Genomic DNA, 21,007 nt, shown 5'->3' on the forward strand with positions numbered 1-21,007 from the left:
CCACCCTTTCATTAGCCAATCCATCCACCCTTTCATTCACTCACACACACATCCATTCACTCACTCAGCCATCAACCCTTTCACTTCAGTCATGAGCTTTTGTCTGCCTAGTTGCAGACAGATTAGGCCCATCAAGAAGTCCAGCCCCGCTGTAGCTGCTATAGCCAGTGGATGAGCAGGAGGGCCAGACCGCCTCAGGAGGTATGTGTCTGTTTAGTTTTGTGATATAAATATTAGCCATATTGTTTTTCTCCACAGAGCACATTAATTCCTTCCAGTCGCCCTCCGCGCCCCGGCCCACGGAGCCTCCATGCACCAACAATTACTCTGTAGTGCAGGATTTTTTTGTTTGTTTGTTTTACATGCAACTGGTAACCACAGTGGTGCAACATAACAGCAATGTTAATTTGCCTTTTGTAACACAGTGGTTGTAACCTGCAGTTCATAGATCCAGGGATTCTGAGGTTCTGATCCTGTGAAATAGTTCACTGGTTTGCGCCTGCATGTAATGTGTGCAGCGGAAGTTTGAATTATTGTAGGGTTGCGTTCCTCAGGGGTTTAGAAAATGAATGTCTTTGAGTTTGGCAGTACTATTATGAAATGCCAAAATTCATAACACCCCGAATCAGATAATGTCATTGGCTGGCATTCCTTCCAAATCCACAATTTTTTGCACAAGTTCACTTTTCATTGCACAAAATTTTGCACAAGCAAGGAGGATGGAAACGAGAGAGAAGGTGTGTATGTGAAGGGCTGTCATCTCTTAGCCAAGGTGAATCTGTGCGTCCCCCGCTGGCATGCCTGTGTATTGGGTGAATGGTGTCAGTGGCCAATTAATGCCTAATCAGACTGCAACTAAAAGTGAGTTGGGGGCTATCTCTCTTTAGTTTGCTTTTAAATACAGCCCAGGGCAAAGCTGACGCGGGAGCTGCTTGCAGCATACATTAATCCTATTTATTCACCTAATAGAACAAGCCATTGCATTATGACTAATGTAATCAAGAAGCAGCAGTAGCTACCCCCAGACTCTGGAATATTCTTCCACTAGCCATCAGGACTCAGTCGAACTTGTTACAGTTTAGGAAACTGGTGAAAACAAACGTTTTCCTTGGGCGAAAGTAACCTAACGTGGGCCTACTCCAAGTATGTTGCTCTTAGTTATCCCACTCCTGGATACTTCTAAGGAAGTGGCTGTTTAATCAGTCAGTCAAGAAACTCACACCATGTCCCAGGGGGTACAGGTGGGGGACCGCAGCGAGACCGGTCATATTTTAACCAGACATACAATTACTCAACTTTCATATACAAAATTATACAAGAAAGACCCAATGCAAGCCGGTTTCTTGCGTTTGTGAATTGTAATAAATACGGCCGGAGAATGTTATATTCACTAACACAACAAATGTTTTGTTTTCCACATAAATACGACAATAAGTATAATACAGCATAGTGGTTGCATGGTCATTTCTAATACATAGAATCTTCTATCAAATATTCCATAACTAATACATGAATACATTAAATTTCATATCAAATTAAGGAGTCATGATTGACCACCCTCAGGCCCTTGTGGTGCTGACTGATTCAATTGACTTGACTTAATTGACTTGGACCCAGAGCAAGACTCTGCCAGTCTCTCCATAAGTTGTCTTTACCAAGGCGAACTCACTTGTCCCTTCAAGACAGAGGGAGCTTGGGCCAGCATAACAGCTGTACCCCCAAACAACCATGCAAGAGCTACCCAAAACATGGATTCCCCCTGGCACCCATTGGGAGGTGGGCCTTGGCCAACTGGGCCATACCTTGGTCCCTATACCAGGCCACCATCCCCCGTATCCCCAGGGCTGTGTGATGGAGTACCCTGGCTGGCTATGGACAAATCGCGGTAGCGGGCGTCCCCAGCCTTCCAGTAGTGACCGCAGTACCCCTGCCCCGGAATGAGCCAAATGCTTAAACAATCCAATTCATCCCGAATTCGCCTGCACATATTCTTGATGCCAAGGTTGTCTACCTGTTCTTAGTGGCCAAACATGACTCCTCCTCTGCCACAGGCCTGGATGGTTTCCCGACCAACCAGGCCTCCCCCCAGACTCTGGGATGACCGGAGACCATGCAAATGGTGGAGTGCTGTAGCACCCCGTCTGTGATCTCCTGGGCAAGCCGACGTACCCCATTCTAACAAAGACCTCCCTTCACATTCCAGTAGAAGAAAAGTTCCGCTTTTCGGCCTGTCTGTTAACCTGGTTCTGGGCAGAAGGTGACTTTGCCTGCTACCGGCAGTATGAACGAGGATCCATGCACAGGCGGTAGCCATGTGACCTAAAGATCAGATTTCAAAGGAGATAAAATAAATATCAGTAGACATCCGAGACAGTGCGAGCCAATTGCAGTTACATCAATTTAGGTCTCATGAGGCCCTTTTTCACTCAGACCTTCTGGGTGAAGCTCTGTTTTCCCAAGCATGAGGGGATGATCCCCTCCCACACCTAACAGGGGGTGAGCTTATTGAGCGCTAATAATGATGATTTGGTAATTACTATACCACGGTCCAAGACAGACCAGGCAGAAAGGGGTGAACAGTTAATACTGGGGAGGGCTGGTGACTTCAGTGGTTGCCCAGTACATGCAATTAACAAGTACTTGCAGATTTGTCCCCAGGTTACTTCCACCTCTTTATGGGTCCATGCACCTGGGGTCCCACTTACTAGGTATCAGTTTTCCCAAGTATTGCAGAAACCCTTACTAGCAATTGGCATGCATGGCAAATTTAGTTCCCATTCCTTTAGGATAAGGGGCAGCAACATCAGCAGCGGGGGCAGGGCTCAATACCGAGACGGTAAAAGGGATTGGGAGGTGGAAGTCAGATTGCTATAAACGCTATGTACGCCTCCATATAATCTAGAACACCTTTTGACACTCGTCAATGACCTCATGCGTAACGGGTTTTCCTTTCTGTTTTCCGGTGTCTCTAGGCACTGGCTCGTGGGGAACTAGCAACTCTCGAGCTACTCATAAGTAGCTCTCCTATGTGTTGGATAGCCTATCAAAAACTAGTGCATGTTTAAAATGACTCATGTGCACTTATACTCATGTGGCCAATACCAAGATTCCTACAATATTCCACAGCTCCGGATGATTTTCAGCAACATAAGTAGTCTTTAGTACAAGTGTGGCAATGTTTTAGTTGATAATGTCAGTAGGTGTGGGGATGACCCTACTTCACACTAGCTAGGCCAGGCATGTGCAATGAGAATAGACCTTTCAGTAACCCAGATCACATGTGGATGAGATGATGTCTGAAACACCTTTATAACACACTGACAAGCCTGGTGAGAAATTCACACAGCATCTGACTAATCTCCAGAGCACTCATTCACATCTCCTCATGAATACTCCTCCACGGGCAGAATTCACTCAGACTTCCAGAAGTTGCATGCTGTACGTCAAAAGTATAGACACACAATATGTGCACAAAACTGATACTCTTAGAGCAAGCAAGACCAAGTAAAAAATGTAAACAAGGACTGTATCACAGCTATGGATCACTTCAAGGATTTCTGGAGGGTGTGTAGCTCAAATCATGAAAGGAAGTGAAACAGACTTGTCTTCCACAGGTGTGCTCAGGGCGAGTGGAGGCCCTATCGAAAAAACAGGCGAGCGCCTGTTCGTTGATCTACAAGAGAAGAGATGTCATCAAACATAAATTAAACCCACCAAGCACAGTCAATGGGAGGGTATTCAGCACCCGAAGGGAAACAATATGGGTAACAAGCCCACGTGCATGAGAGAAGTGCACACTCAGTGAGTGCAAGCATAGCCCAGAGCGCACACAAAAAAACACCCCAAGCATGCTCTCCAGACACAACTAATACGGTTTGAAATTTCCAAAACATATCAATACATCCTAGTGGCAGCAAGTGCTCGCCACCTAGTACCCGCAACAAACAGGTTAACACCTAGGACCAATCAGCACTGCATGCTCATCAATGGGATAGCGCATGAATGAATGTGCAGCCCACCCCCGTGCCGGCAAGTGCACAACGTGAAATACACATGTAGCAAGAGGCCCACGCTAAGAACAAAACAGGGTCAGCAGGGCTCATAAATCCTTCAAGGCAGGAGAGTTTGTACCTTCCCATGCCCCCAAAATGCATCCCTCTCACCCACCCAACATTCGTCTCTAGGGAGGTTACATGATCAGTGGGAAAGGGGACCTGCTTCAAGCCTCACTAAAATAAGCTTGTTGGGTTACGCACATGGAGCAGAGGTCTTAAGAGTGGCGTGCATGATACTATCCTGGCGATCGACCTTGACCCCTCACCCTTCACCTAAGTTGATAATAAGTGTGTTGGTGAGTAGGGTGCCGACTGTTCCTATGGCCCAAAGAGGGTGTCAATAAAATACCTCTCGACCAGCAGATCAGGTGGAGTCTGCGCATTTCTAAGAGAAACCAGAAAACAAGATCTAGAAATACCCACCAGCCCCTACCTGGAGAGGATGAAAGAATAAAATCGCCAGCCATTTCATACAATTACTTTGCGGGTATCCCTTGAGCATGAACACAATTTTACCAGGGTAAAACTGCAAGCTTTATATAAGAGCCTACTCAGACGACTGAAATAACCTAATTTCTTAGATGTATACACGGCAAAGGGGCAAATTTTCTGAAAGGTCTGAATTACCTTTTGTAAGTCCAGCTTTTGCTTTGTTTTATACAAAAAGCATATAGGGCCTGTTCCTGAGTAATTTGTTGAATATTTACCTGTAAATTAACCGAGTGTTTCTTTGTGTTTACAATAAACACAAAACTTCTCTCCCCATACATATTTATGGGTAGTGCTTAATTTGTAAATAAAAGCGTGCCGGTTCTCAAAGTCCTCCTTTTAAAAACCGTGGCTGCTGCAAATAAATGTGGGAACATGGAATACTGCAGCAGCGTAATCCTGATGCCAACTCAGGCCTCTTTGATCCATTTAAAGCCACTTCCCCGCCCCTTCAGCTCTCTTTTGCAGCTTTCGGTTTTCTCCTATTGTGAGGCTTTTTTCATTTTCCTCTTCCTCCGTCTTTCCCATATGTGTCTTGTGCTGTCCCAGCTCGCCACAACACATAGCTGGCGGACCTTTGGTGCACGACAACCATTGCTCTTCTTACAAGGCACATTCCTCCCACACAGCTTATCCACTCACGTGACCTTCGACTGCTAAAGTCTTAAGAAAACACCTTACATACCATGGGAGTCTGTGCAGGAAAAGCGGCAATTGATGACTTGCATAAAATATATTCACACATCCTAACAGTCCCTATTCCGGAAAGAACTAAGGTGAGTTCTTCCAAACATTGGAACTTATTTATTTTGCAGCATTCTTTTCTATAGGGACACGTTGCACTCCGAGTGTAGGGACGAAATTGCCGTTCTAAGGCTAGAGCTGTGGTTCTGGGAGGACACTCGCCGGCCTTACAGTAGCGACTAGAATTGCAAACGCTGCTCTATTTACTGTTCATCTCCCAAGGAAGCACACTGTTTAGTGGCAGGGGTCACCGCAAAGCGGAAACAGGTCACATCTGCTCGCAGTCTTGGCCAATCTCCCCCAGTGGCAGTAACCCCTGGTAAAAGAACAGGCCACAATGAAGAAGCTATTCCCACAAAGGAGAAACTATTTCCACAGTTTTCGTCTGAAGGTGAACTCTGTGATGAAACACCCCCGCGCTAAAACCCTGTTTCAACAGCTCTAGAATGCTTCTCTACAGCAGTGATCTCCGAATCTCCGGTTTGTATTTAATTCGAGATTTGTATCAGGCGGCTAAACAAGAACTGACGGCGTCGGAGCTCTTAAGGACAGAAAGGACAGGAAAATAAAATATACGAGCACCAGAGCAGCAGCCCTCAGCGGGAGATTGACATCCTGGGAACAGCCCGCAGCCGGGGAGTGGGTACACCTCATCCAACCCATTCCCCTCATACAGGGCCCAAAACAGTCACTGAATACCTCACCCCTTAGGACACCATCCGTCTCTGGCGCGGGTCTGCTTGAGGCCACAAGTCAGGCCAGGACGTCCTCCCCGTAGATCTGGCCTCCACAATGGAAAAACCACACGTCTTCCTCCACAACCCCAGGCCTGCTCATCGCTATGAGCCGGGCAAAGAACTCCTCTTCTCACGACGTCCTCGAGCTGCAAGCCCAAGTTCAGACTGCACGCCGAAAAAACGAAGCACTCCATTGTTCGAGCAGGCCAAAAGGGGCCAAAGGGCGGCGGCAGCAATCGTCAGGGGGGGGGGCCCAGGCAGAAACGTGTAACTGGGCGACCCTGCTTGCTATTTAACATGCCCTGCCGCCCCTGACGACCGCATGGGCGACCCCGCCACTGATGGGAGCAACCAATGGTTGCTTACCAAGGAAAAATTCAAAAGGTGGCCACCGTTGGCCACTGCCTGTGACCGGTCCGATCCGGCCCACACCTGTCTTCGGTGCCTGTGACCTGGCGGCTTGGCCCTTTGTCCAACATCCAAGGCACATGGGGCAGGAGTGGGCGGGTAATGCTTTTTGAGGCCCATGGGCTATATGTTGGATAAGCCAGTGCTTACTTTTCTATAGTTGCCTCCTAAAGGCACCACAGATCAATTGACTGTGCAAGGCTGCCTTGAGATTCAGACTCACATAGGCTTGAAGAGTACAAGTATTGAATGTTATTAATCATGGTGCAGTTAATTAAAGCCTTACATGATAAAAATAGAACACAAGGAAGCTAAAGCAGAACAAAGCGATAAAAACAATAAGCTGTGCTCCAAGTCAAAGTGAGCTTTTAAAAGGACGTTCAACCATAGCCCTTCTGGGGTGCGCAAAATATCCGAGAACACCGAAGCGGCTTGTGTCAACTGATGATGCCTTCCAGCGAGCACCGATATCATTTGTGCCCTTGCAATCAAAGTTCTTCAGTAGCGCGACACTGCAAGCTTAGAAGGTCACTTCTTGAAGGGGCACCAATCCCCGTTGAGTCGATGCTATGAAAGTTCTTTAGTAGCGCAACGCCGCATGCTTAAAAGATAAATTCTTGAAGAGAGCGACAAGTCATGCACGTAACACCCTGGGGGTGCAGAGGTGGAACACTGATGGTGTGATGTCAGCCAGTTGAAGTGCACAGTGCTTGAAAAGTGCAACAGGGCATGCATCACACAGGCCCCACTGTGGATCTTAGTTCGGTCACAAAATGCATCCAAATATGGGCTGACTATTTGAAGTGCCCTCAAGTGAATTCGGGCTGCTCAGTGGCTACTGTTGTCGTCTGATTGTTCATGGAGTAGCTGGTGTTGCTGCCATTAGGCTGTTCCCGAGATTATCCAAAGTGGAGCGGTGCCATGCAGTTAGAATGCCAAGCACTTGAAAAATACAAAGCGTGCAACAAGGCGTGCATCCCAGAGTATGTATTTTTTATGCATGCTCCTATGTGTCATAGTATTTTAATCCCCAATTTGAGCAATTTCTCAGCACCGGCGATGAATTTTGCGAAACAGATTATTTATTACCTGAGTGCTTGGTCCTTGTAACAAAAGACAAGGGCATGCGGCACAGCCCTACTCCCTGAATGTTGAAGCTATTTCGTAAGAGGCTGCGTTAAGATTGTAAGGATGGCCTGATACACAGTATGTGCAGGAGGGTTTCTTCTTGCCCGGGCACAGTCTGCATAACAGGGAAGTTAGTGTGGCAATCCATTCTGGTAGTGCGTCACTAGTGGGGATAGGCCAAGCCTCAAGGCTAGAAATCTGAGTTTATGAAGCCCTTTGATTGTTTCAGATTAGTAGACTTGCCAGGAGTATACCTAATTGTGTTACATTATGAAACATGTTGTCACAGATGCCTCGAGGAAAAGTCTTTGGTGATTAATTTGTAAATTGAGGCAGCTAACAGTGCTTTAATCTGAAGCCATCAATTGTGCCGCACATTTGTACAAATAAACTGTGCGCAAAGGTTTAGAATTTTTGACCCTTCATTCCCTCAGAGACCCGGAGATAACCAGCTGGTCAGGAAAGGATTACAATGTTTTTTGCGAAACAGATCTCACAAGTGAATTTTGCAAGTCTCAGTAAGACTTGGTATGCCACAAATACAGGGAGTGCAGAATTATTAGGCAAGTTGTATTTTTGAGGATTAATTTTATTATTGAACAACAACCATGTTCTCAATGAACCCAAAAAACTCATTAATATCAAAGCTGAATATTTTTGGAAGTAGTTTTTAGTTTGTTTTTAGTTTTAGCTATGTTAGGGGGATATCTGTGTGTGCAGGTGACTATTACTGTGCATAATTATTAGGCAACTTAACAAAAAAAAAATATATACCCATTTCAATTATTTATTATTACCAGTGAAACCAATATAAAATCTCAACATTCACAAATATACATTTCTGACATTCAAAAACAAAACAAAAACAAATCAGTGACCAATATAGCCACCTTTCTTTGCAAGGACACTCAAAAGCCTGCCATCCATGGATTCGGTCATTGTTTTGATCTGTTCACCGTCAACATTGCGTGCAGCAGCAACCACAGCCTCCCAGACACTGTTCAGAGAGGTGTACTGTTTTCCCTCCTTGTAAATCTCACATTTGATGATGGACCACAGGTTCTCAATGGGGTTCAGATCAGGTGAACAAGGAGGCCATGTCATTAGATTTCCTTCTTTTATACCCTTTCTTGCCAGCCACGCTGTGGAGTACTTGGACGCGTGTGATGGAGCATTGTCCTGCATGAAAATCATGTTTTTCTTGAAGGATGCAGACTTCTTCCTGTACCACTGCTTGAAGAAGGTGTCTTCCAGGAACTGGCAGTAGGACTGGGAGTTGAGCTTGACTCCATCCTCAACCCGAAAAGGCCCCACAAGCTCATCTTTGATGATACCAGCCCAAACCAGTACTCCACCTCCACCTTGCTGGCGTCTGAGTCGGACTGGAGCTCTCTGCCCTTTACCAATCCAGCCACGGGCCCATCCATCTGGCCCATCAAGACTCACTCTCATTTCATCAGTCCATAAAACCTTAGAAAAATCAGTCTTGAGATATTTATTGGCCCAGTCTTGACGTTTCAGCTTGTGTGTCTTGTTCAGTGGTGGTCGTCTTTCAGCCTTTCTTACCTTGGCCATGTCTCTGAGTATTGCACACCTTGTGCTTTTGGGCACTCCAGTGATGTTGCAGCTCTGAAATATGGCCAAACTGGTGGCAAGTGGCATCGTGGCAGCTGCACGCTTGACTTTTCTCAGTTCATGGGCAGTTATTTTGCGCCTTGGTTTTTCCACACGCTTCTTGCGACCCTGTTGACTATTTTGAATGAAACGCTTGATTGTTCGATGATCACGCTTCAGAAGCTTTGCAATTTTAAGAGTGCTGCATCCCTCTGCAAAATATCTCACTATTTTTGACTTTTCTGAGCCTGTCAAGTCCTTCTTTTGACCCATTTTGCCAAAGGAAAGGAAGTTGCCTAATAATTATGCACACCTGATATAGGGTGTTGATGTCATTAGACCACACCCCTTCTCATTACAGAGATGCACATCACCTAATATGCTTAATTGGTAGTAGGCTTTCGAGCCTATACAGCTTGGAGTAAGACAACATGCATAAAGAGGATGATGTGGTCAAAATACTCATTTGCCTAATAATTCTGCACTCCCTGTAGTTTGTAGAGGCAGCATCCTTCATACACAATATCAGATCAAAGGACTGGTGTTCCACGCAGTGCTTAGTTCTGAGACAGTCAGTGGAGGTTGTTCCGAAATTCTGAGAGTTTTATGAGCGCTAATGAAGGCGTTATTTCCTTTCTCATACTGATACCCAATTCGCCCCTCTTTTCTCTCTCAGACGTTTGAAACCATTTGTTTTGAGAGGGGTATGTCACTTAAGAAATGCTTCTTCTCTAGCGTGCGGCGGGAGCCATTTTTTAGCGTGAATCTTTGGTATTGACCCATTGTAGGTACCAGGTTGGTGTTTGTGCCCCCACCCCGACCCCCCACATTGCACCTTACGTGATAAAAGGCCTTTAGGGCAATGTACCTCAAATTGGAAAATCCCTGCCAGATAACATAGTAGAGCCCATGAGCACATGCAGACATTTTACAAAGCTAATTTTAAAGCTCCATTAGGGATGCACAAGTGGTCTTTTTTTTTTTTTTTACAATAAATGTGGTCCCCTTGAAACAGTAATCCCCTCACCCCAACCCAGAAGTGTCCTCCCTATTTTTCATTTGCTGTTCACAGGACATGTCGGGCTCTCAATAGCCTGGGGCCCTGACAGTTTTGGACGATACCTATGTGTGGGAATTGCGAAGCTCTTGAAACTAATAAGAAGCTAAGGCAACGCTGCGAGTGGCGGTCATGGGCCACACTCATGGGAGAGTGAGGGTAGATCAAACTGACCCAAGCTGCGCCCCTGGGTGTATCACCGTGCTCAAATGTGCACCTTGTCTCTGTCCAAAGCCTGCTTGCATGTTTGGCACATGTGTGAATGCAAGATGGCCTATGTGAGAGCAATGAGGTGTGTAGCGCACGAGGGTGGTGCATACTTTAGTTTTTACCATGCATTCTTTTAGCTAGAGTATAATGTCCTTTTTTGCGGTGCAGCCTTTATTTCCAGAAATAGACTGTCTTTGGTGGGTGGGTGATGGTCTGTGGCCATTGCTGTGTGTGTGATTTCTTCGCCATCCTTGCTTTGCACTGGTTTGCAAGGTGTCAGATGTCCTTTGTGTGCAACGCAGCGAGTCCTATGGCTACTTAAGGCTCTTGGTGTCTGCTTTGCTGCATAACCGGGGTGGTGTTAGCACAGACAGACCATTTACAGTTGTAGGAGCAATCATCTTATTTACAAAGATCTGTGTGAGTAACCAAAGCTTTTTTTGCATTTTACGCATTGTCTGTCCTGTGGAAGAAAGTACTGGATTTCACCCTTTATTTGTAAACTGCTTGATGTTGACTTCTTTTACTTTTCTTGGACCTGGGTTCAGAACAGGGAGAGGGACTGAATCCATGATTGCTGAGATCAGGAGACAGCTGCTATTTTTCCTAGACACAAGTTGTTAAGAAATACAAATCCTCATCTAAATTTCAACACCATATAACATTTGTATTATACAGAACCATGGATCACAAACCATATTTGGTGCTCTTTGGGAAATGTCCCAGGGACTCCACTGCAGCTAGTTAATGCTGTCGTCCTTACCTGTCTTGTCAAAAAAAAAAAAAGCTATCAAACCCAAGTTAGTGTATCATTCTCATAAGTGAAAACAATTGTATGCGATGTTCTGCCAGGCTTTCATGCCTCTTTTTTGATTTCAACTTATACATGAAATGGTGGCCCAGCGTTTCTTGCAGTGCCAGTTATAGTCTCAAAGGTAAGTGGATGATACCCAACTACAGGCCTGAGTGGGCCACAAGACACACTGCAAAAAATCACAGCTAACATCAAAAAATTAATTGATGATAGAAAAATAGCTACCTCTGCCTGCAAGTGTCGAAAAACTGCAATTTTCTGAGTTTGAGACCCTCCCCCTATGCACCGCCTTCTCTTTAACTGTCTGAAGGAAGGCACGAAAGCCGACCCCCGCTAAACGGTTCAAATCTTGGCCTAATGGTTTGAATTATCCTTCTCTTCTGGTTGCCACGCCACAGCAGTAATCAAAAACATCATCTGCATCTGACGTTGCTGACAAAGGTACCGATGCTGCTACAGCTTCCTCACCAAATTGAGCTGAGCAGTGCCCAGGTCTGTGAGTCTCAACTACCGTATTGTTTATGTTGGAGCAAAGAATAAAGCTTTATTAAACCTGTAGACCCTGTAAGATCAAGCAGCTGGACCAAGTTTCACGTTTATAAATTCAGCTCACATTTCAGTAGCTCTTAATGAACTCCATTGTCTTCCAGAGGCGCGGAGCAAGAAATTCAAAATCCTCTGCACCGTCTTTAACTCACTTCCTGGTTCTGAGCTATACTCCATAGCGCCGCCTGACATCCAGTGATAGAGATCTGCTGGTTCACACAGAAATAGCACTGTGTTGAGAATTGAAGCCTTTACCTAACTTGGGACCCTATTGAAAGAAGCCTACCCACCCATTCAGGCAATCTCTGGGGTTACTTACCCCAGCACTCCAAGAAGGACCAGGGCCCCAACTGAGCCCTGCTGAAGATCAGATCGGAAACTTCTTCCTCTGGCTCCAGCCCTCTATAGCTGTGGAGCCTGTCTCCTCAAATGAAGGGTCACCCAGTCTTCTATACCTGCTGCCCGCGTTAACATTAGTGGCAGTCCATCTCTGGTGCACACGTGGCAAAACAAATAAAGTAAGTCAATCACGGGATTGGTATTTTGCCCAGGATGTGAATGAGGTTAGTTTTGGGGTAAGATTTGACCCACTGATCCTCGCCCCTCACGTCTCCCACCCATTTGCTCACAAAGGTTACATTGCTTGTGAGCCTAATGGAAGCTGGTATCAGTTACCTGGGCCTGCTGTCTGGCTGTTTTATGTTATAACCTGTATTGTTTGTTTATAACATGGAATGTATTGCCCGGGGGTCACAAAATGTCATTTTTGTGTGGTTGTATAATTTCCAGGGGCATAGCTTCTGGGAAGGGAGGGGGGTGCGAGTGCCGTTACACCCCCCTAATAAATATACTTTCTGCTAAATGGTTGGATGCAGGTGCTTTCAGTCGAGTATGGTGAGGTGTCTGCCGGATTTCAACTGGACCTTTTACCTGCACGCCGACAAAAACACACTTTCGCTCCCTCTGTTTTGAAGGTCTCCAATATGTCCTCCTCCTCCGCAGTAACCCTACCAATGCGCATTCGCCTCCCCTTCCACTGCCCCCTTAGCCCCTCTCATGCCTCCCGCTTGTCATATGTTTAAAAATGACATGCCCGCGCCATTGCTGGGAAATGTGAAGCTCATACGTCCTCAGTCTTACTGCCAAAGCTAGGCCGCTGATCATTTCTCAATATTTCGTTATATTCTTCGTGTTTAAATAAAAGCAGCCACCTCTTGCGTCTTCATTCAGGGTGAATCTGGCCTGATGCTCCGGCCACACAGTATTGTAATAAATGTGCCTTACTTCTCATTAATCTGTTTTTCGTTCTATTTCGTGCTCTACTTTATATTACTGTAGGTGTTGATGCAGCCACTGCTTTGGCAGATACGAAAGTTGTTCACATCTCTGTTCTTTGGCCTCGAACAAAGGACCCTGGACCTGTCTCGTTTGCTTCGGAAGTCGCTCTCTCCTGACCTGCTGCGGTTTTGTTCGGATTGACCTGCTCCTCGCTGGCTCACCTTCTACTGCAGAAGTTATTTTTGCATCGCGTCGACATGCTTACAGGGCGCCTTCCTGGCAGCACGTCTGAATGCAGCATTCCTTTCCTGGAAAAGGGAGGAGCTGTAACACTTTCCAGACGTTAAACCTCTCCCAGAGCGCCGCCGTCTCCACAGACTGCTTTCTCGAGTGATGGTTAAACCCCGCCCGCCCTGCATCGAGGCAAAGACTGTTGAGGAGTTCAAGGGTCACTTCTTTTTCTTATGCGATAATGCTGATCTGGGAGCTAAAAGCAGCCTCGGAAAATGTATTTAACATTTCTTTTTATATGTTATATTTCTTTTATATTTCTTATAAACAATTCCAATCGATACCACAGTGGGTAGTCAGAATACTCATCAGTGTGAACAATACATCAACTTTTTGGAAATTATGACATTGGTTAACATATATCCAGTGTAGTTTAAGGCATTCATGGAACGTAAACACTTCCGGTGTCTATGCCTTACCCTGCCCCTTTGAGATGCCCTTTCCCCAGCAATGTAGGCATCATGTTGGTCACTATCCACAGTGAAGTCTAACTTCATTGCAGAGACGGCTACTACTCATTGCGGGTGGCAGGGTAGGAGGTATTAAAAATATAAAATTAAATAAAAAAAAACCACTTACCTTTTCTGTCACGAGAGAGAAGGTTCCATATCTCCTTCGTCCTCTTCTCTTCCCCGACTCCTTGAAGCACACAGGCTCAAATACTCCACTAAGCCAATCACGATGCTGCTGTCACCAGCATGACAGCAGTGTAGTGATTGGTCTGAGTGGCCTGATTCGGTGCTCAGGCAAGAAGTGGGAGCCTGGGAACTTTCTCCACCTGGCTGTGCAATACACATAAACATAAGCATAAGTACGCATGACCGTTTGACCGGCCCAGTATGGCCGGCCAAACTGTAATGCACAGTTACGGTGCATTACACTCATCCTCCAGCCCAGCCCAGTCCCTCCCCACCTCAACCTGGTTCCAGAGGAGAAAAAAATTATAATGTAGCATTACTATCATTTTATTTTTCCTTTTTCTTCACTGCACAAAGCAGTGGGGGGAGGGGGGGCTCCTCCTCCTCCTCCTCCTCCTGAGATGAGAAGCTGCCTCTGCTTCATTGTCATCCAAGTATTTTAGTCAAGGTTGTGTAACTGCCCCATTTACTGCAAACCTTTTGGAATTTGTGAGGGCATCTTGTGCTCTTATATGTGACACGCAGGGATATAAGTGGGGTGAAAAAACTGGGGGGGGGGAGTCTCTCAAAGGGGAGTGGCCCATATAATTAAAGACGTGGCTTAAAAATATCTAAGCTAAAAATCTGTTCTAAGGATAGTGTGCCGCACGACTGGTATTTTGCTGCTTCTTTCTGTCATTGCAACCAGATATATAATACATGTAACATTACAGCTACAACAGGTCAGGACTATTGGCTTTGTCAATAGTTGTTAGTTGCATAAGATAAATAAGTTTGTTGTGTAAAATATTGAAAGTGCTTCAGTTCTGAAATGATGAGACTGAAATAACTATAATGAGTCTCTTTGAAGATACATCAAACGAAGTGATGGGTAGTACTGTTGTCGAGTTAAGATTTCTATTTTCACCCTGAGTGCAATGGCCGAAATATGGAGCTCAATAGGACCCGTCTCAGCACCTGCTTCGTAGAAATGCAGGTGCGGAGCACCAGCAGGACCCGGTCCACTTAAAGTCCCGGTGGCACGTTCTGCCACTTTGCAGCCTTGAAAAATGTTTACATTCTAGTCCAAATTAATATTAAACCAATTGAGCAAGTGCAGCGGGCAAGTGAATCTTACATACTCTAATGAAGTTTGCAAGCCCATCCCCCTTTTTTCCCCCAGAAAGGACACCATTGAATAATTTTACAACACAGTTTTGCAACTGCATTGGCTTAGAACTGATGTATGATGGAACCACGACTGCCTTAAACACAAATGTCTTAACAAAAAAGCCGGAACAACTAATGTGTCTTTACAATAAACTTTTTTTTTACCACAAAGATGCCTTTACCACGAAAATGTTAGTATTTTACAGGTAAGTATAAGCCCTTTTTTAAATATATGTATAATGGCTTTATACATACCTGTAAAATACTTACATTTTTGTGCTAAAGGCATGCATGGTAAAGACCTATGCATGGTAAAAATATTATGGGTTAGTATTAATCAACCCCTCTCCCTGTGTCTGTTTGTCTGTCTATCTATCTATGTGTGTGGGGGGTATATTTCTTGCCTTATTAAGCCAAAAACCTATACTCACCCCAAAATCCCCTTGCCACCCAAACACCCGTACCACCCTAAGCCCAAAAAAATCCTTACTATCCAAAAACCCATACCCATCCTAAAAATACCCGTGCTACCTATAAACCCATACCCACCCTAAATCCTAAAAATTCCTTTGCTACCTAGAAACCAACACCTGCCCTAAACCCTAAAAATACCCTTCCCACTCAGAAACCTATACTCACCCTAAACCCTGAAATTACTCTTGCCACCCAAAAACCCATACCCAACCTAAACCCTAAAAATACCCTTGCTACCCAAAAACCCATTCCCACCCTAAACCCTAGATAAACCCTTGCCACCTGAAACCCCACACCCACCCTAAATCCTAAAAATACCATTTCCACTCAAAAACCTATACTCACCCTTATCCCTGAAAATACCCTTGCCACCCAAAAACCCATACCAACCTAAACCCTAAAAATTGTTTCCACCCAAAAACCTATACCCACTCTAAACTCTAAAAAAAAAAACCTTTCCAGTGTCACTGTGAAAGCTGTTTCTGGTGATAATTTCATTTTGAAGCTAAACTAGCTCATTTAATTCACTCAGCCTTTATTTTATATTACGATTTCCATCATATGGCCAACCCCCATTCCAAAGAGGTTCTCTGCTCGTCGATACCAGACCTTTAAAATTTAAATTTTTAGTCATATTAAGGAAATTTGATTCTCAAGCCATTGAGCTTTTGCTTTCAGTTTCATTTTTACAAAACATCATGCTTCAGTATATTGTGTGTAGTATGTTTTGTGCTAACCACTTCTTCGGAAGGCTTTGGCATCTAAACTGTACAACCAGTCAATTTCTATAAACAAAATATAATGTAGATACAATGGCCTTTCTACATTGTACTTTATAGTTACCTTAGTACAAGTACCTTTCGTATTCTATGTCATCATTCAACCCACCCGGATGTTAGGTATTCCAAACTAAATATACACATGATTTTCAGAATTCATATAAACTAATGTAACCTGAATCAGTGCCTTACTTTGCAGCCAGACCATGGGTGCAAAGGTGCAGGAAGTCCATGCATGATATTCTTAGCAAGGCTTCCTTCTGTCCTGCATCGTGTCCTGTACAGATGCTTCAAGATGCTCTTTTTGTGATACTGTTTTGCATTTATATTTGTTCATTAATCTTGAGAATTCTTGTTCGGCCCTTATTCAGAGATCTGTTACATGCTTTCTAAGGTTTTGAGTTCATTTTTACATTGTTCTCGTGCTGTCAAAACTGCTTCGACGAAGATCCAAGGTAGACCTTTCTCACATGTGAGGCATTTAGTATATTATGCCCGATCAAGGTGTGTGTGTGTGTGTGTGTGAATATATATATATATATTTTTTTTTTGCCTCATCGCCAATAATCCTTCAAAGGGTTGACCCCCTGTTACTAGGTTTACTTAATGTAGCATCCAAATAGTTGAATCTCTTGACACTCAGATCAGCATTGAGTATTGTAGCCAACTTGACCTCAGCCTATAGGTACACTGGTTTGTATATGGAAACTGCAAATCCATCCCTCACACTCCTTTTCGCATCGCACGTCATGTGTAAGATGCTTCTAGACGCCTCCGATGCAAGTCCGGAACACATTCTCTGTGCTTCATTCTCAACTCAATTACATATTACTCATAAATCACAGCTCAACCAAGCTCTTCCAACCATACACAACAGAGTAGTTGTTTACTCAAATGACTGGAAAGAGCTTTGGGGCTTTGTCAATGTTAGGAAAGTGCTTTGGAAATGATACAGTAGAGATGAATATCTCCAGCTTGCCCTCCTGCCACAGGCCTGCATCAAGTCCGTCTTTTCAGTTTTCTGCCACATTGCTGCCTCAGCACAGAAGCTTCCATAATTTCTGTTGCAAGATGCAGCATTTATCTGGCAGTATACTATCACAGCTTCCCTACGTGCCGCATCCTAATAACACAGTGTCTCACTTTCCTCTTTTGGAATAGGATATGGTACTTCTCACAGTTAAAAGCTGACATCATCCATCTTGACTTACAAGGCACAAACCACTGAAAACAAATACAATTTAAACAAAGCCTCTTCTAAACCAGCTCAAAATATCAAATGTGTGCAACTGTTCTAAATGCAGAAAATTAATTCATGTTTTGGTTTTCCCTCTTTCAATTAGACGACAATAATCTGGGATGCTCTCACGGGAGAAGCTAAACAGCAGTTCCCATTCCACTCAGGTAATCTATCTAAATGTATTTTTGTAGCATATGGAAAACATGCTTTGCGTAGATTTACTTAAAAGGTACAATATGGCAAGGAAAGTATCATGCCCCAAATGCATTTCATTAAGTGGCAAAAATCACTGCTTTTTATATTCTTCCTTATGACAGTCGGTAAAGTATGGAGGTGGGTACTGGTCGGTAAAGTATGGAGGTGGGTACTGGCATAGTGAGGATACGATGAGGAAGACTCACAAGGTGGTAACTGGGTTTTTAATAGATTGAGAATAACAAAAAAGTGATAGTTGGATGCTTTAATTATTCTTAGCCACTGATAATCACCCTGTCATATTTCAGTCCATTCTTTTTTGCTCACCTGGTCAGTCAAAGACCAACCTTAAGCAATTAGTTTATGCTGTAATAGCTGTGATTCAGTCCGAACTACCAGGCCATGTATAGACTGGATTGCAGCTATTGGAGCACAAAGGAGGCCGAATAGCTTAACGTTCTCTTATGGTCTTAAAGATGTATCCTTAAGGCCATGTGTATAGTTCACTAATCCTTAAATGGGACTAGACCTAGGCCATTACAAAAGAAATTCTGCCACTGTAAACCCCTAAGATTGTCATCAGCAGATCTTGTTTGTGTGCCCAGGTTTTAAAAGTCAAGACTTGGTGGGAGATCTTTATAATTCATTGCAGTAACATTTTGGAACAAGCTACCAAATTCTCTGAGTGCAACTGGAAATTTGCTGAGTTTTAGTAAGAATCTGACGACGTGACTTTTCCCTAAATAGACTAGGTAGATTATAACTCTTCTGTCTGCAGATATTAAGAGAGGCCCCTTCCATAGAGTGGTGGTTTGATAGCACCAAGATGCGTTTTGGGTGAACGTTGAGCTTTATAATGTACTAATAAGATAAAATAATAATGTCCCCTCTGCATGTGAAGAACAGTAACTGTGCCTTTTTTGGCACCATCCAGGAGGTACAGATTTAGTCCTATGGCACAGAAACTCATAATCACCCTCCTCCCCCCAGCGTTAGGCATACGCTTCGCAATGCAGTCATTGCAGCTATCCACTTTTTGTGTTGTCTAAATTTGTAATAGATTTGGGATTAGTAGCTGACATTTGTGAGAAGTGTTTGAGTCTATCACCACATCCTCCTGATTCCCGGAATACTCTTCTTTCTAGTTATAGCAGACATAAAAGTGATTCAGTATTACAATTCATTACTGGACCACAGCAAATTTGCAGGATGTGGGTATTGGCCAAGTCTATACTTTAATGGTAGTGTTTGGAGTTGGGAATCGAAAATAATAAAACAGATATGTTTTATTCACTTTGCAACTTGGATGCCCTAGTGTCATAACTATGTTGTTGACTACCTGACGGGCGATGCAAGCAAAACACACATTCTTTGTATGTATTATCCAACGAGGCACCAGTGGGCTATCAAAAGTAAAACAACACAGCAAGGTATAGGTTCCTAGATACCAAGGTCGTGTCCTGGTTTTGATCCAGCCAGTGGTAATTTTGCCTGCTAACAAAAACATTAAGCTTTTGATTTTCCTTTTTGTACACCACTACAGGTGGGGTAGAATAAAGTTTTATTAACCGAAAATATCCCTCACACCCTGGTTCATGTGATGATGTTTTGCAGTTCCATTAATTACTTACTGCTCCAGTTAGTACAGGTATTTATCTTTCACTGATTCCAGTGAAATCGGAGGGGGACATTTGGTAAGTATGCAGAGGGAAGCTATAAGGGGCTATCTTGAGCAAGTAAAGTTTGAGTGAATGTAAATTGTAGGCTTGCATTTTCAGTACTTGCAGCTGGAAGCCTCCTCTCCCAGCGGTTCAGTGCGTTTGCTGTTTGGGTTTAAAGGTCAAAGTTATAGTGAAGTTAAGCAAACATATTTCTCCTAATAACTAGGTTGGTTACTAAGCTTTATGGATTTATTTCCGGGTATTTAGACACATTTGTGTCTTCAGTGTCAGTTTTATTTCAGACCGGTCGATTATTGTTTTCAACCCAAGTGGGAGCAGGCAGTGTACCTTTTAAATCAGACGTCTCATTGCCTCAGGGCATTCCACGTGTAGCATGTTCCCAACAGAGTTTCAGGATGGTTATTTTTTTTAACATCTCATGCAACCAGCTTTTGCCATTCTTTAACACAAGTGCTTCATGAGATTTGGTAATGCCCATGGGCCATTATGTCATGGGCTTAACATGGTGGTGAGCCTTAAACCACCTCACCCGTGAACCTTTTTGCCTTTGATTTTCTACTTGAAGTCTACCATGCGCTGGAGTTGGGAGCTGTGACACAAACACTCTGTGCCTTCAGGTCTGTTAATAGGAAGAGGGAGGCAGCCGGCTGACACAGAATAGTTTTATGTGCCGCTGCTGTGTACATTTTCAAAATAGTATTGAGGCTGAATATAGGTTTCGTTTAATCTTTTGTAAAGTTCTTCAAGAATTGTGCAGGGATCATTTAACCCACATTTTATTGGATTTTCACCAGACGTAAAAGACATGGAATATATGTTAAATATTTCCAAAAGTTTTATTTCATTTTTTGTGCACACCGTGCTTCTAGCAGATAACAGTATTCATATTAAATAGCCGTCCCATTGTTCACTGCAGATTTTTGTCTCAGAGTAACTTGCCACAAAGCAGATTTTCCTCAACGAATCGTGATAGGTTGAATTAATTCATTATTAAGACGTGGATGTATTATGCTGCTCAAATCTGGATCATGATTTCTCACCAGCCAAGATAGTTCAAGAAATCTTTTCCCATAATCCTTGGGAAATAAATATACCTGTGAACACCAGCATTAAGGACAAGACAGCGGTTCCGACTGTGTCCTGCTGTAGCCATCACGTTCTCTTTCCTGGACAAGGCCAATCAACTTAAGTTGAGTAAATCAGCTGACCTAAAAGAATATCAGAAATGTGCTGAAGATATGTGCAAAAGACATCCACTACATACAATTAACTCCAGTGCTCCCCAGACAGAATAATAAGTAGTGACCCTTAAAACCTGGTGGTCCCCAAACCTGGACATATCCACCACACCAGTTGTGTTATCCAGCAGACCTGTCTTGCAAAGGTTGAGGATGAAACAGGAACATAAAAAAAGAAATCAAAAGCTGAAAAGAAGAGGAAATTTCTCAGGATTCTGCTGAGTGAGCTTTTTCTTCTGTC

At 43.9% G+C, this 21,007-nt stretch overlaps 1 protein-coding gene across 5 annotated transcripts in view; it reads left to right on the top strand.

Annotated features, from left to right (window-relative positions):
• Positions 1–21,007, top strand: part of LOC138250278 (F-box-like/WD repeat-containing protein TBL1X) — a 690,394-nt gene that overhangs the window by 604,396 nt on the left and 64,991 nt on the right. For all 5 annotated transcript variants that reach the window (XM_069204996.1, XM_069204999.1, XM_069204997.1 and 2 more), the window contains one exon: positions 17,755–17,815. In XM_069204996.1, the coding sequence (XP_069061097.1) occupies positions 17,755–17,815 (61 nt within the window). The remainder of the gene's footprint in view (positions 1–17,754; positions 17,816–21,007) is intronic.

This window comes from Pleurodeles waltl, chromosome 8 (genome assembly GCF_031143425.1).
Source record: "Pleurodeles waltl isolate 20211129_DDA chromosome 8, aPleWal1.hap1.20221129, whole genome shotgun sequence".
Lineage (NCBI taxonomy): Eukaryota > Metazoa > Chordata > Amphibia > Caudata > Salamandridae > Pleurodeles > Pleurodeles waltl.